General features: G+C 43.2%; 1 protein-coding gene and 1 long non-coding RNA gene across 2 annotated transcripts in view; one reads left to right on the forward strand and one right to left on the reverse strand.

Moving 5' to 3' along the window:
• The window catches only part of LOC105980242, an 8810-nt gene extending 2566 nt beyond the window's left edge, over positions 1-6244 (forward strand). Inside the window, exon 2 of the long non-coding RNA XR_001174725.1 lies at positions 6001-6244. This is a non-coding gene — a long non-coding RNA (uncharacterized LOC105980242). The remainder of the gene's footprint in view (positions 1-6000) is intronic.
• A 183-nt stretch (positions 6245-6427) lies between these two features.
• Positions 6428-16974, reverse strand: part of Clnk (cytokine-dependent hematopoietic cell linker) — a 121396-nt gene continuing 110849 nt past the window's right edge. The window contains exons 11-14 of the mRNA XM_013008884.1: positions 12014-12151; positions 11455-11532; positions 9856-10011; positions 6428-6843 (exon numbers count right to left, since the gene is read on the reverse strand). Coding sequence (XP_012864338.1) covers positions 6697-6843; positions 9856-10011; positions 11455-11532; positions 12014-12151 — 519 coding nt within the window. The 3' untranslated portion in view covers positions 6428-6696. The remainder of the gene's footprint in view (positions 6844-9855; positions 10012-11454; positions 11533-12013; positions 12152-16974) is intronic.

Consider the following 16974-nt stretch of genomic DNA (forward strand, 5'->3'; position numbering starts at 1 on the left):
GTGTTTCTTTGCCATTTTTATTTCTTCATCTGAGAAGTCCCTCTTTAGTTCCCTTGCCCATTTAGTAATTGGTTTGTTAGGTTTGGGAGGGATTAGTTTCTTGAGTTCCCTATATATACTGGATGTTAACCCCTTGTCTGATATATTGCTGGTAAATATTTTTTCCCAATTAGTTGGTTGTCTTTCTAGCTTGGTTGCAATAGATTTAGCTGTCAGAAGCTTTTTATTTTAAGGTAGTCCCATTTGTCGAGTCTGTCTCCAATTTGTTGTGACCCTGGGACTCTGTTCAGGAAGTTCCTTCCTGTGCCTATTAGTTAAGTGTCTCTCCTACTCTGTCCTGCAGTAGTTTCAGAGCCTTTGGCTATTTTTCAATTAGGCCATTTATCATTGTTTTGATTTATGTGAGCTATGTATGTCCTCTAGCTGTAAACCTTTATGCTTCAAATGTTTCCCACAGAACATACTTTGTTTTCTGGCTTTGCTTATTGTCTGTTACATTGAATTTTAAATATTTACATAGTCAAATATTTCTCCATTTCCCTTCGTCCTTTGAGCTTCCTGTCTTGCTTAAGAAATCTCTACACACACACACACACACACACACACTTACACACTTACACACACACACACATACACTCACCACTGCCACAAATGTCAGATGAATACAGTTTGTGTCCCTTAGGTTTTCTTGCACATTGCTGTTAATGCAGTTTTACATTTCAATATGTAATTGTCTCAGAAATTATTTTTGCAGAGGTGAGAGGAAAAGGGCTTCTTTCCCACCACCTTTGACATTCATTTTTTTTCTAAAAGTGATTTTTAAAATAAACCATTCTTTTCTTGCTGACTTACAGTACTACCTTTTTTACACCTTTGGTTCCTTTTTAGAGATTTCCTAGGACTTTTTTTTTGTCACAGTGACTTTATGTTTTAAAAACTTTGCTAAGCCAGAAGGTTTTGTTGTTGTCGTTGTTTTACAAAAGTCTTTTTCTGAAATCTCCTCTCCATATGAGTCATACATTTTTTTCCCAGCCTATGACAGTGGTAAGGAACACAGAATCGGGTCTATTTCCTTCTTAGTTATTGGTGCAGTAATAGACTTAGCATTCAGCTTGCAGATTGCAATTCTGAGTATTGCTAGAGAGTAGCCAGCAGGGGTGCTTGCTGAGAGCAAATAGGTTGAGTATAAGCTATGAAGCTCATTGTGTTCATCCCTACCCAAGATACTTAAAAAATCTTTCAGCAGATTGTGCTCAAGGCAGCACAGGTTCTGAGCTCTTCCTCTGGGACTGGCTCCCAGCCCCATCCTGACTATTTTGGGAGCTCCTCTTAGTAGGTCTACTCACCCTGGAAACAGATGGCCGCTCCTTCCTTTCATGGCTGCCTCTTGGCCAACATCACTTGCTTGGGTCATTTCAATGGCTTCCTGATTGCAGTCCCTTTCATGTGATTCTTGAAAACCTGACGGTGTGGTTCCAGTGTTTGAATCTCTCCAGTACTGCACCCTCCTCTCCTGCCCCACTCAAAGTCAAAGTCGGAGCCTTTGCAGCAGCTGCAAAGCTCTGTATGGTGACTTATGTTGACTCTCTGACTTTACTCTTTATTAGTCTCTGGATCTGATTTTTAGTTTTTTGTCAGTCATGAGGCCTGAACTCTGGGCCTGGGCGCTGTCCCTCAGCTCTTCAGCTCAAGGCTAGTGCTCTACCACTTGAGCCATAGCACTCTTTTCAGCTTTTTTTTTTACTTATATGGTGCTGAGGAATACAACCAAGGGCCTCATGCATGCAAGGCTCTGATGTTTATTAATTCATTGACTGAGTATCTGTCAAGTGCCTGCTGTCTAAGCCCTGCTGTGGATACCTGGACACATGTTCGCGAACAACACAGACTGCAATCTCTCTCTTCCTTATTATGTTAGGAGGAAGTAGGGAAGAGTCTAGGAATAAAACAGACATAATAAGATGCACCATGTGGCGTGTTGAAGTTGGGTGACCATTGTCCCTGTTAGGACCAAGGGATTTTTTTCAGGATACTTGCCAGAAAAGTGCTCTGCTACTTGAGCTACACCCCTCATCCAGTATTTGTGTATCTGAATGGCCCTCTGTTGATCAGATGTGGATTCTATGTCTCACCTCTGAGGACAGTGTCCTTCTCTGTGATGCTTTCTTCCATATCCAGCATTGTATCTCTCATTTGAGTTCTTTTTTTTAAGTCTTTCTGGTTTGTAGCTTTTCTTTAATGCCTTGCAATGGAAGCTCTCTTCCGTGCTCTTGGCTATTCATATTAATTCATATTTAAGATACAAAAATACAGATTATACAGATTGGAAGGGAAGAGCATGTACTTAGGTGGGTCTGACAGAGTTCGAGGGGTTGGCTCTTTGTGAGGACTGGCACGTAACGTATCTGTATTTATAGCATGACTGCTCATGTGTTAAGATAGGTCCTAAAGGATCTGGGAGAAAACTATCACTCAATCCCCATTTTCCAATCCTTGTATCTCACATTTTTAGCTCTATTTTATATACCCAATTTGAATTTTTTTCCTGGCAGTCTGTTCTTTCAATGAGTACCACAGATAGCCTGGCCAAGTAGACCTGTGGTTCCTAGAGGAGGATTGTGTTGATTATAATGGATTATTATAATAACTGTTGATAATTAAAACTCCTTTTGTACTAGGGATTGGTGGCTCACACCTCTAACCTTAGCCACTCATGAGGCTGAGACCTGAGGATCTCAATTTAAAGCCAGCCCAGGCAGAAAAGTCCATGAGACTCTTCAGTGAACCATCAAAAGCTAGAAGCAGAGGTGTAGCTCAAGTGGTAGTGAGCCAATCTTGAGCAAAAAAGCTAAGAGACAGTGACTAGATCCTGAGTTCAAGCCCTAGAACAAAACGACAACAAAAACAAAAAGCAAAAAAGGCAAAGGAGAGGAAAGAAAAAGAAATCTCTGTGTCTCTCTCTGTCTCTGTCTCTCTGTCTCTATTTGTCTCTGTCTCTGTCTCTCCCTGTCTCTCTTTGTCTGTCTCTGTCTTTCCGTCTGTCTGTCTGTCTGTCTGTCTCTCTCTCTCTCTCCTTCTCCCTTTCTCCCTCCCTCTCCTTTTACTGCCTTTAAGGGCAAATACTAATGTCTTTTTTGAAGGCTTACAGATTTTTTTGTGTGATGGAAATAATCTGTTTCTTGTTGAATTTCTTTCTCCAAGACTAATACCATCAATTCGGTTGTTGTTGTTTATCGTTGGTCACAGGGTTTGAACATATGGCCTGGGCACTGTCCCTGAGCTCTTTTGCTCAAGGCTAGCACTCTACCACTTTGAGCCACAGCTCTACTTCCCATCAACCTTTTCTGTCCAGTTATGATATGATATTGGGTTTTTTAGCAAGCCCAGATGTCTGAACTTACCAGGCTACAAGTTTTCTTTGTGCATGAGAATTACTTGTTTGTATCCTTGGCTTAGCCATATTAGGTTGTCTAATTCCTTTTTGACTTTTCCTAACTTTCACAAACACGTAGTCAGTTTGGGTATAATGAATCTATCAGTCTTTCCCTGTATGATTTATGTTTTCATCCCAAAGTCAGAAAAATTATTAGAAATTGGAAGAAAATACATGAGTCCATTTCAACTTTGCTTTTGGCTTTCAGCTATTTGATTCATGCAGAACATATTTTCAGATATGATTTGTAATAGAGATATAATTGCATTCCCCCACCCCCAGGTGGTGAGTGAGTTTGCCCCAAACCACTTAATAAATCACCTGTCCTTTCTCCACGGATGTTGTCTCTATCATCTTTGCTTGTCTCTTCAACAAGCAGCCACTGCTTGATTCCACGGCCTGGCTTTCCAGACAACAGCACCCTGAACAGACCAGGAAGTACTTGTACTTCTGCAGCTCCGTTCTGGGAGCATCCTCAAGTCCCAGCCTGAACATCTCCAAGAAGCCCCAGGTCTGTTCCTACGAACCAGTGCCTTGGTGCCACAACAGAAGGAATTACTGAATCTGTTCTACACTATGTGATTTTATAACATCTAGACCTTCATTTCATTTTGTTTTGTCAGTCGTGGGGCTTGAACTCTGGGCCTGGGTGCTGTCCCTCAGCTCTTCAGCTCAAGGCTAGTGCTCTAACACTTGAGCCACAGCACCACTTCTGGTTTTCTGGTGGTTTATTGGAGATCAGAGTCTCATGGACTTTCCTGCCCGGGCTTGGCTTTGAACCTCGATCCTCAAATCTCAGCCTCCTGAGTAGCTAGGATTACAGGCATGAGCCACTGGCACCCAGCCTAGAGCTTCATTTTAAAAATACAACTTTAGCCAGGCTCTGGTGGCTGAGACCTGAGGGTTGTGGTTCAAAGCCAGCTGGGGTATTCTGTAACCAGCAAAAAGCTTAGAGTAGAGCTATGGTTGAAGTGGTAAAGCACTAGCCTTGAGCAAAAGAACTCAGGGATAACACCAGGCCTTGAGTTCAAGCCCCATGATTGGGGCACACACACACACACACACACACACACACACACACACACCACCACCACCACCACCACCACCACCACCACCACCAACAACAACAACAACAACAACTTTATTGAGATCTATCTGATATTGAAGACATTGGATATATGTCATGAGGAAAATGTGATGAATTTGGAGATTGGCACATGCTTGTGGAAACATCCCTGCCATCAAGGTGGGAAACATCAATTTGCCCTCCAAGCTCCCCTGGTCTCCCCGGTTTTGTGGTGTGAATACAGCACACGAGTCCCATGCCTGGGATGCAATTGTAAGTGTGCCCTTTTGTTGAGCACAGGCAGACTATTGGTTCTAGAATGTAGCACAGTGATCCTAGAGCATTAATAGTCTTAGAAAATTTATCCCTAAAGCCAATTAGCCTGTGATTTTCAAGGCTTTATGTATACCATAACATAAACCAATAAAATTAAGCTGTTTTGAATTTTCTTTTTAGTGTTCACTTTATTAAATATTAAAGCATTTAAGAATATTAAAGCATTTGAATTAGCACAGCTGTAAATCATGAATGGTTAAAAATGGTTAAAATGTTAAAAGCATGGTTGGAACTCACGTTTTTAAGGACAAATATAGATACCCAAGAATAAAGCCAAGTACATACAATAGGGGCAATCATGAATGAGAATGGGCTGTATTGGATAGTGGAGTAAATTTGATTTTCCATAGTAATTAGAACAGATTAAACATGATAGAGTTAAGATGCACACACACCGAGCTGGGATCATTTCTATGCAATAGGTTGTGGATAGCTTAACATTTTCTGCTTCAGGCCTTTCTTAAAGTGATCTTAAAGAAGCTCCATTGAAATCGCATTGGCCTTACCCCACAAGTGACGATTAAAATGGAAACACCTCAGAGGAGCGGGAAAGTAATTGATTGAGTTCTTATATGCACTTGTCATCTGTCTCTCATAGTTATTCACACCTACATTTCCAACATCTACATTAGAGCCTACTGCTGAACACGCATGCAGTTCAAGCAAGTGCTGTGACTGCACTTCATTAAAGACAGAGGAATATGAATTGAGAATGATTAAATTCTGCAGAAGCAAAAACGGATCCAGGATATTGGGTTCCGGTCTTTGCTCACTTTCTTATACAGAGTGCGCTTCATAGCTTTGTTCGACTCTCCATTTCCTCATCTGTATCTTATACTAGACGTAAAATCAAACCCTCTTCACTTTGAGACAGTATCATGGTGTGGACAGTGTTCTGAAAGAACAGTTCTCTACCTTTAAACAGAAGTCCATGGTTTTTAAAATGTTTTATTTTCATTCAGATGGACGCTTACCTTGAAGTCAAATAGGCTTCAATGTGTTGTGTTTCATACTATGATTCCATCTGGTGGAAAGTCACAGTATCAGAGTGTGCCTGGCCGGTGGTCCCATAGCTATGTCACACCAAAGTATTTCCAAAGTTTGTTGTTGGATTGGTATTTGCCGGGCCTCTTGATTCTCATGTTCCTTTGCATTTCTACAACAGCAAATAAAAGGCAGCCACCATTCACCAATGTCTTCAGCATAAGCAATTACTCAAACATCGTCTGTACAGGAGCCTTCGCATCTGAGGGGAGCTCAGTCCTCGGGGGACCGGGTTCATTGGTGAGGTCACGCGGATTCCTCCCGTGCCAGCTGCACCTGTCTAAGCAGCGACTTCTCACAACTTTTGCTTCAAAGCATCTCTTGAAGATACAGAAAATAATCTTTGAAATAAATCAGTAACATGAGCGTAATGACCATATTTGTAGTTCTTTGTTGTTGTTTACAAGATGCTTTTCAAAGTGTGGTATTTGTTGATTTAGTGCTGGTACTGAGGCTTGAACTCAGGGTTTGCTGCTCTCAACCTGGCTATTTTGCTCAAGACTCAAAGCACCCATCCACAGTTTCACTTCTGGTCTTTTACTGGTGAATTGAGAGATAAGAGTCTCAGAGGTGTTTCTGTGTGGGCCAACTTTGAATCATGACCTTCAGCTCTCAGCCTCCTGAAGAGCAGGGATCCCATCTCTGGAAGTCATAAATACTTCTTTGACTTTAGCTTCCAGTTTCCATCACAGAATGCTTCTCTTTGTACAAAGTGATAAAAGTCATCTCTTGAAGATACAGAAAATAGTCATCTGAAATACATGCAAACTGGTAGAAGTCTTGAATCTACTGACCTGAGGATAAAGCAAGGCTTGGGCTACCAAGGGGCGACGCGTGTGCCGAGAGGGAGGGGCTGAGTGAGGTAGCATTCCTCCCTGTGACCCCCCGTTTTATCTTTCCCATCAATTAACATAATAGGGAAGTACTTGTAGTATTCAGTCATGTCTTCCACAGAGTCAAACTTCTGAAACACAGAGAGGAAATTTAATGATTTTTAACACAGATGGTACCTGTGGGTTAGAATGTAGTTAAGATCCTTCTCTCTTCCTTAGGAAGAAGTGAATTCTTCACAACTTTTGTATTATATAGGCAGGCCAGGGAGTGAATTTTTTAAAGTAATGTGTCAAACGAGCTCTTGAATGATAAAATTGAAAAGATGATAAGGGAGAATGAAAATAGCTGTGTGCTCTTGGTTCATGCCTGTAACCCTACTCCAGACTCTGGGATTCACAGGTTGAAGCCAGCCAGGGCAGTAAAGTCTCATCTCCAATTAATCACCAAAAAGCTAGAAGTAGGGGTGTGGCTCAAATGGTAGAGAGCTAGCTTGGAACAAAACACTCAGGGACAGTGGCCAGGCCTTGAGTTCAAGCTCCAGGAGCCACACACACACTTACAAATGCTTGTCAGTATCAAAGGTTCGAGGAAGGGTTAGTATTTCACATCCAGTTGTAAACCAAGGACAGAATTCTCTTCATCCTTGGCAAAACTTTTTACTCAAGAGCTCTTCACAACATTGGCCAACACACTTTGCTAAAAGATAATCTTTCCTGGCACCAATCTTCATAGGGAAAATACTTGCTTCCTATTCATATTTCTGTTTCCCCTCAGGGCTGTTCTGAATCAATGAACTCAGTATTAATTGTTTTAATAATCTACTACCTGGATGGTATTTTATATAAAGTTATAATTTTAACAAGAAATAGGAAGCAAGGCAGGTGCAATTAATCATGCTGTCATTTCTTATTGCTGGCCACTAATGTTGTGTCCACAAGTGAAATACTGCCCTCAAGAGACAGTTACAAAAGATTATAATTAAGCCTTTATTTTTATCTTGCATTCTTTTTTTTCTAAGAGGGACTGCAAATGTCACCCTAATATTAGATCTTCCAGCCTTTTCTTAAATTTTTTATGCTTATTCTATATATAAACTAAGGTCAATGTTTTTGTTTTTTCTTTCTGGGAAAGCAAATCAATCTGATCAGGTACACCTTGGTGTGAAATAAGGAGGCGCAGGAGAGAAAGAGAAAAAAAGATTTCTTGGGAAGTGAGAAAGTTATGGGTTCATGTTCCTCTCTGTTCAGTCTTCAAAATTTAAATTATCAAGCATATTTAAACTTTGTAATTTTGAGAACTGGACCCATAATCATTTGCACAGTACAGAAATGTCTGTAAATTGGCATTCCTCCCTTCTCTGAGCAGAAAGACAAACAAACATGACTTGAACACTTGTGTGCTGAGCTGGCCTTTGGGAGGTGTGTGCATTCAAAACAAATGCATCTACCGGCCAGGGCCTGGGTTCTGCCAATCGCAGCATCTGCCCAGGCACCTGTACAGATAGTGACTGATGAGTAGCCATCCCTCAGATGGTAGAGACTCTACCTTATTTCTGTGTTTCCAGACTGGAGCAGAGTCTAGCATAGTGTAAGCAGAAAATGACTTCTTGGCCAGCAGTGAAAGTGTGGCTCAAACGGTAGAGGGTCAGTCTCGAGCAAAAATGATAAGCAAGGATGCAAGTTGTAGGTGACCAATAACTGAGTAATTAGGCTTAGGAGCTGAATGCCTCAGTTTCACTCTCTGTTCAATGGTGATCTCATGGCACCTGCCTTGGGGAGGAGTGGGTAGATCACACTAGCCAATGACACTGACCTGTTAAGGAGGATGCCTGTGCTTTGCACACACATCTGAACGTATAGGGAGCACACCTAGGTTTAGGGCACATAAAGATGAGAAAGGTACACGTGAACACAAAATGCAGTTTCTGAAACTAGGAACTGTCCTCACAGTGGGGTCTTTGGTGGCACAAATTGAACACTAAAGGATGAATCTGTGGGCTGTCTCAGCAGCACCTTCTCTCCAAGGTGGTCAGCAAGTGGCAGACATCTGAACAGCTATTAGATGTCATTCCAGGCGCCCTGAGCGGCTTCTCTTCACAGTCCGGAGTAGGGCATGCTGGACAGAAAGCTGTGGCTTCGTGGAAGGCTTGGTTCCCTGCCTGATTCACAGCCTGTCTTTCCCAGATGTTTTCAAGGGCCGAGTGAGCAAGCAAATGAGACAGCCTTTGCCGGAGGGAGGTCTGGAAAGGGTTCTGCTGTGGTCTTTTCTAGATTCTCTGAGTCCAAGGAATGCTGAAGCGCAAACACTTAAAAATCACAGCAAGCTCTGAAAATGAGGACTTCCGTGAGCTGGAAGAAGATGTTGAAGGCTAAAGGAAACTTGACTTGGTGAGTCTACCCATAGCAATTCACCATGGATGGATTGTCTTCTGGTTATTGAAAGGACTCACTGACACATCATGAAAACCAGTTACTATGGGATTCAGAGGGCCCTGACCTGGCTGACACGGTACCATTTGAACCACACCTCTCCACCTCTGGCTTTTGGCTGGTTATTTGGAGAAAACAATTTCCTGGACTTCCATTCCTGAGCTGGATTTGAACCGTGATTCTCAGATCTATGCCTCTGGAGTAGCTAGGATGGCAGGTATGAGCTACCACTTCCCAGCTAATATATTGTTATTGGTGAGCACCTCAATGGGCTCGTTCCTTCCCTGGGCTCCTCACCAGCAGACCTGTACTGAGGATGGAATCTCTCCACTGAGCTCTGTGGGTGAATCCACCCTCATTTTGAATCACAATTGCCTGGGCAGTGAACACAGCAGGCTTCAGAAATGCCTGCAGCAGGAATGCAGCACAGGGCATGGAAGGGATGTGGGATGGCTTTCCCAGGAGGCAGGGTGTAGAGACCTCGTGCAGAATGGATTTTCTCCAATAGGCATAGCAGGATGGGGACACAGGCTGATGGACTGGGAGTGGGCAGGGGAAGAGGGGGAAGAGGAAGTGTTCTGTGCATTCTAGGAGCTGGAAAGGCTCACACTGCACCTTTCTCAGTAGGCATCTTCCCTCCTGTGTTCGCACTGGGAGCCAAGGCTCCAGTGCCCCCCAGACTGCTACAGAGGAAGTGATCAGGCCTCACCCACCTTGTCTCCTCTGAGGCCCGTCCCCAGAGCGAACTTCTGATCCTTCTCCAGGAAGCGGATCTTCACATTGTACACTTTGTTTCCATGAAACACTACCAACACGTAGGGCTCTGCCCTGGATTTTGTGGAACAATCTCGAACCAAGAAAGTGCCATCCTGAAGCAAAGGGAGAACAGTTGGTTATCTTCTCTAGGTAGCTCAGCATCACACCTTTGAAGAGGCCTAAGAATGAATGGCCTGTGTGTGTGTGTGTGTGTGTGTGCGCGTGTTGTTTATCTAGCTTCATCTGGTAAACTTTCATAGAATATCTGTAAATGAGGACAATTATTACTTTGTGAGAAGGACACCAGGTGGATTGTGATGTTTTCCTCTTCTTTCAGACCTCCCACCATCACCAACCTCAGCAGCCCATCTTCAACTAGGCATGGCATTCTGGGCAGATGCACTGACCAGATCAGTGCTGTCCTCCTGACTCTGAGCCAGTCACCATTTCCTGGGGCACCTGTGCCCTGGGGCTCTTGGCCTTGGTACCTCTGTCTCCCTGGCCCAGGGAAGCCTTTCCCCAGGGCGCCCCCACCCCACCCCACTGCCGTGCTTCTCCATGTCTGTCCCTGTTTACGTGTTGCCCTTTCTGCTGGGTGCTCAGTTCTCAGTCTACAGAGGGTGAGAGCTCTGGATGGGGGAAGCTTTCCTCCTAGCCTGGCTTGTGTGTGGGAAGAGGGAGCCATGGCTAGTGCTCTGCCACTTTGAGCCAGAGCTCCACTTCTAGCTTTTTAAATGATGGTTTATTGGAGGTAAGATGTATCAGACTTTCCTGCCGGGGAACGCTTTGAACTGCAATCCTTAGATCTCAGCCTCCTGAGTAGCTAGGATTACAGGCATGAGCCACCGGTACCCAGCCTTCATGGTAGGTTTAGATGTCTCTACTCCCTTTGAAGTTGGGTTTGGACACAGTGAATTTTGTCACTTGATGCGCGATCAGAGGGAAACCATGTTACTTGGGTGGAGTGTGTGTGGATGTATGATCTAGGGCGCAGAGGTGAGCACCTTACAGAGATCGCCTCCTGCTGCCTGGATTTACCCAAACAAACCTGTCTTGAACATGAAGCCCCAGCAAGTAGTGATGCTACATGACGGAGATCCTGAGGGCATTTGTTACTATAGCATAACATGTCAGATCCTGACTATTGCAGAGTTTATCATCTCTGCTCCTTCCTGAAGAAGTGAGACATAGAGACCCCACTCCATTAGCAGGAAGTAACACTTGAAGATAGCAGTGGGAGAACACCATCCATTGGGGGCCCCCTACCCCACATTCCACATTGATTCTTATTTCCTGGGGCTGGAGTTTACCTCTCAACAAAATTTATGAATAAAGTAACCTCCGGGTAAACTTGTGTCCCCTGGCTAATCATGGCACATGCAAGTCTTCCATCTGAAACTCTCCATTTTGAACCCTCCCTTTCAGTGACAGCATATCCCAGCGCAGAGAATTTCCAGGTGATTCTGGAACGACTGCCACAGCGTGCACGGCTTGTTCTGTCCTGTGACTCAGGAGGACCGCAGAAGCCGGGCCGCTGGGTCCCGTGGAGGCCGTACCTTGCTCTCCTTCACCAGGGCCTCTTCCACGGCCTGGCGGCTGCATTCTCCAACGTACCATTCTTGGTGCTGGAGCTCCTGTGGTGCAGGTTCAATGAAGAAGATCTTAGGATCCCAGGGAAGAGAAACAAGAGCCCATCTATTGGCCCTTTGCCATCTTTCCCTCTCTCCTGTGACTGGGGCAGGGAACAGAGCCTCAGCATAACCTGAGAAAATGTGGGGGCCGCCTACTCAGGAAATGGCCTTTGGATGCTCAACCTAAGTGGACATGGGTGAGAAAGCGCTTCAGGGTGTCATCCCTGGCTAATTCTCCATGAGGCGGGTTCACAAAAACACCTGGAGAATCTAGAATCACACAAAGTGGAGAATCTGGTAACAAAAGAAAGGAAGATCATAGATCCTGAAATAAAATGTTCTGGGGAATATTAGAACCCAGTCATTTGTAGTTGGAAGAGGAAAAAAGTCCTATCCCAACCCCAACCATCACCTTTTCACCATGGAACCTGATGAAATGCTGGTGACACCCAGAAGGATGTGGCCCACAAGCATCTGCCGTTACCTTTGCATCCAACATGGTGGGGACAGGTTCTCTCTGGCTGGTGTTTTTATGGGGCAGCATGTTTTCACAAGGGCCATCAGTGGCTGGAGATGGGCATCTCTGCAGAGAGCAGGAGTGCATGCTGCCTTTATGATCTGAGAGGAGAAAAGTCACAATTCAATGCGATCGCATTTCCATCTCTGTCTGCTCCGAGCACGCGCCTGCGCCTTGCTGCTCCCTTCTGGGCTGGCTCCCTGGCTTGGTCTACACATCTCACCAGTGCCTGACACTCTGTGCACTGTTCTCTGGCTTCAGCCTCGGCTCTGGCCCTGCTCACAGCAGGGGGCCTAGAGCAACCTTGGAAAAATGTGATTCTGACTTTCTTACTCACCCTGGCTACCAGTCCATACTGCATTTCCTTCCCTCCTAGGAGAAAAATCAAAGCGTCTTCCTTCTGTCTCTAAAGCTCTGGCAAACTCCTTCCTCCCTCTCATTCTATCCAGTCTCTTGACCAGAATGAACTCTGTTCAATGTATACATATCAAGCTCTTGCCACTTAGTATCTTTTAGAATAAGTTAACACAGACTAACTGCATGGAGAACATAATAAAGGCAGTTATTTTGATTATAATGTATGCACTATAAAGTTAATAAAAAACAAAAAAATGAGGTTACTTTGTATCCAATTTGAAAGAATGACCAGCAAGCTGTGGTTTATTCAGGCTTGGGTATTTGGTAGGTATTTTATTAAAAGGAAGACATCACGCTCAGCACTTTTTGGGATGCAAGGGGGCAGTGTTTCTTACCAATCGTGAATTCAGACTCTCTAAGGAGGAACTGGAATCTGGTGGAGCTCATATCTGTCATTGTGATACAATAGCAACCTGCTTGTCTTTTTTTTTTTTTTCTGATGAGATGGCAAATGTAAGTTTTAAATGACCATCTGAGACCATACTGGTACAGTTCAGGTCTCGGCTATCTTCCGGAGGCTCATGTGCTCAAGGCTGGCTCCTGAGCCTGTGGACTCTTCAGGAGGCGGAGCCTCGTGGGAGGAAGTCAGGTGAGTGGGGGGGTGGGAATGTGGAGATGCCAGCCCCTTCCTTAGTCTCTTTGCTTCCTGGCTTCAGTGAGGTTGCACATCTTCATGACACGCTGACCCCCCCCACAGGCTCTAAGGACAGGGTTAAGCAGCCATGGGCTGACACCTGTGAAAGAGCAAACCAAAGGACCTCCTCCATTTATGCTGTTTTCACACTGATGAGAATTTGACTAACAGACACGTGTGCTCTGACTTGGGTTTGAAATGTCACCTCCAAGTGTCCATATATAGGAGGCCGGGTCCCTAGCAGGTGGTGCTCCTGAGAGGCGGTTGTACCATGAGGATGCATCAATGGGTTAACCCATTGATCAGTTCATAGTTGAGTGAGCTATTGTTTATGGGGAGGAGCAGGGGGAAGTGGTCACTGAGGCTGGGCCTTTGAAAGGAAAATCTCCGTCTGGACTCTTCCTGTTGCATGCTCTGCTTCCTGCTGGCCCATCACATGCTCCCCACCATGGTGTGCGACCTCATCTTTGTCCTGAAGAGACCTTGGACTACAAACTTCTGAAACCATGAGCCAAGTAAATCTCCCCTCCTTTCAGTTGCCCTCACGTATTTGTCTCAGTGATGAAATGGTCAGTAATACATTTGTTAATACTGAAAGAATGGTTCCTATACATTCCAAAAATAGTCTTCTGTTGGTTACCATTAGGAGGTTAAAGTATACCTGCAGTTTCAGATTTTCTTCCCAAACAATACCAAAAAAATTTAAATACTTCAAGGGTTTGAATTCTGTACCATTTCCCAAGTTTTACGTTATTACTTATTAACTAAACTTTTATTAGGCATGATGCCTTTTGCTTTACTCATATTTTTCAGGTCAAAAACTGGCTGAAATTGTCTTAGTATAATAAAAGTATTTTGAATTTTAAGTGATCAGTTTTCTGCAATACTTAGATACACATAAATTCTCATAATGACCATCTTATGCTCAAAAAAATCCCAGTCAGAGGTAACACTATGGGAAAATATTAAAGGTATGAGGAATCCTTTTTGAGCTTAGTGATCTTATAGAGGGGCTGGGTTTTGGATGTCAGGGAGCAGAATCAATTCAGATAAAATCTAAATGTTGAGGTAATTGGTGTGTAAATATTAGCAGGTGATCCATTTAGCATTTTTTCAAAGTTCTTGTCAAGCTACCAAGTAGGATTTCAACTTTGTTCTATTTTTAAGGCTGAATTAAATCATTAATGCTTATATATTTGTCCCACAATGATTACTTCTGTTCCACGTATCATTTTGTCTAGGATTTTATTTATATCTCAAGGTCTTATGATTAGTTATTCCTAGCTTAAACTGACATATATGTTGGCCCAAAAATCCAGTAAAAGGTAGGCAGTTAAGAGATATAGAATATGTAAAAATAGATATGAGTTATTAATAACCACAATAAATATCAAAGGTGCAACCTTAGCCTTTAAAAGTAATATGTAGGTTGGCCTAAAAACTCTGGTGGTGTGCTAATTGCAGGCTTAAAATACAATAGAACATAGAGATCACAAGTCAAAGAATAGAGGACTATAGACCAGGCAAATTGTAAGCAAGAGAAAACGTATAGGGTTGTTATGGATGGGAAAAAATGATTTTAGAGCAAGGGAAGTGGTGACATGGTCCATGAAGAAATGTATTCATTACCTTATACAACTATGATCCCTCTGTACATTACTTTTATTATTATTATTATTTTGTCAGTAGAGAGGCTTGCACTCTGGGCCTGGTGCTGTCCCTTAGCTCTTCAGCTCAAGGTGAGCACTCTACCTCTTGAGCCACAGCACCACTTCCACTTTTCTAGTGGTTTATTGGAGATGAGAGTCTCATGGACTTTCCTGTTCAGACTGGCTTTGAACTGAGATCCTCAGATCTCAGCCTCCTTAGTACCTAGGATTACAGGTATGAGCCACTGGTGCCTGCTTGTACATTATTTTTATACTAACAATATAAAATTCACAAAAAGTTGCTTTCAAAGTTTTAATTAAAGTAAAATTGTAGGAGGCAGGCTTGGAGGCGTGACTCCTGTGATAGAGCATCAACCAATGAGCAAAAGTATCAGATGCCAAATTCGAGTCCCAGTCTCGAACAAAGAGTAATTATAGGAAGAAATACAAAATAGTTTATTATTTAACTGTCTACAACAATGGTTTCAACATGTTTTGAAACATAAGAATGCACGTGTTAGAGGAAAGTCACCATGTTCACTGGCTTCTATCACCCAGCCGGAACTTCAGGCAAAATTCAGTGATTATGAGTTTTTCATGATATTTTGGCAACTGATTTATTATGTTTCCAAGCTGAATGCCTTGCTTTAATATTTAAAAAGTCCCAGTTAAAGAAAAAGAGCATTTGGAAACAGGTATGCCTTTAGAGTCTGTTCAGAGAGTGAAACGAATCCACACACACACACACACAAAGTCAGAAGAACTTTGCCCCAAAACTTTCTTCTGAAAGCCTCATTGGATCACTGTGGTCTGAGTAAAATTCAAAGTATGAGTATATCCCACCTCAAATAATTAATGGCTTTTGCTTTAAAAATAACAGAAATAGCTAAACTTGGAGAAGTTCTTTATATAGGAAACATTGCATTTGGGATTTGCCACCCTATACAATAGGACTCCCACCTGGGAAAGGGTGGCTTGTAGCCATGAAGAGCTTGGTGCTGAGCAAACAGGACAGGATTCTGCTAGGTGGTTGAGGACACATGAGACAGGGCAGCCGAATCAGAACAGGTATGGAGTGTAAAACCAATGATTGCTAATATTGAAAGATTCCCATGTAATGGTTTTAACACTGATCCTGGCCTGTGCTGGTCATTTGATAAATGCCACCAGTGACTATGGCTAGTAGCACGAGAGAAACACAAGTCTAGACCTTTCCGTTGTCACTTACAATAAAATATTTCGTTCCACTAGTAGTTATTAGCAGGCTTTGCTTTAGCCTTACATACATTAAAAAAATTTTATAAAGGAAAAAGCCATTTTTAAAAAAAGAAAACATTAGTTAACAAAATCTCAAACCAAAACAACAAAAAAATCATCATTCATGTCAAAATTACAGAATGATATTCAACCTATAGACACCAGACACTTTTACACCCTCTTCCAACATATCAGATACATCTTTTATTTTCTTTTGAGAGCAATCTCTTTGGTTTCCTCACAGCTTAGCTTGAATTAATTTATCAGGGAATGGAGTCATGTGTTTATTAAAGGATGACTAAATTATTCAGAAAAACTAATCATTTCCAAAATTCTTCCCTTGTTTGTGAGATGAAGACCATAACATCTGTATCTATAGCGCTGTAGGCTTCACTGTTCTATTTGAAAGCCCATCCATGGGCAATTGCTTTAGAACCAATGTGCTCTAAGGACCTTATCGGACTGGGAATTTGACCAGTGTCCAGTTGGAGCATTGTTTTCTGCACATCTAATGTTGCCAAGATGCATTTTTACTCAGTAAAACACTCGTCCTGTCAGAAAGCTGGTAGGGGCTCCTTGCAGGCACGGAGGCACTGGTCAGCAGAAGCATGGCGCTATCTCCATGCTGTCCCTTTAGGGCCCGGCTCTATTTTGTATAAGAGTGATATGCTCGTGGGATGCCTGTTGTCTAAAAGAAGCAATGGAGGCCAAGACACAGTGCGTGTTCGCTCCAGGCTTCTTCAGGGACCCACACTTCCTCTGAGGTACATTGAGAGCGAGGGCAATCCTCTCAGGCCACGGGGTACTGGGGGGGGCCTGTCTCCAGTGTCCCCTACTGTGTACTGGTGCTTGCTTTTTATTTTTTATTTTTTGGGTCCAGTCATGGGGCCTGAACTCTGGGCCTGGGCACTGTCCCTCAGCTCTTCAGCTCAAGGCGAGCACTCTACCACTTGAGCCACAGCGCCACTTCT

This window comes from Dipodomys ordii, unplaced genomic scaffold (genome assembly GCF_000151885.1).
Source record: "Dipodomys ordii isolate 6190 unplaced genomic scaffold, Dord_2.0 Scaffold8, whole genome shotgun sequence".
Taxonomy (NCBI): domain Eukaryota; kingdom Metazoa; phylum Chordata; class Mammalia; order Rodentia; family Heteromyidae; genus Dipodomys; species Dipodomys ordii.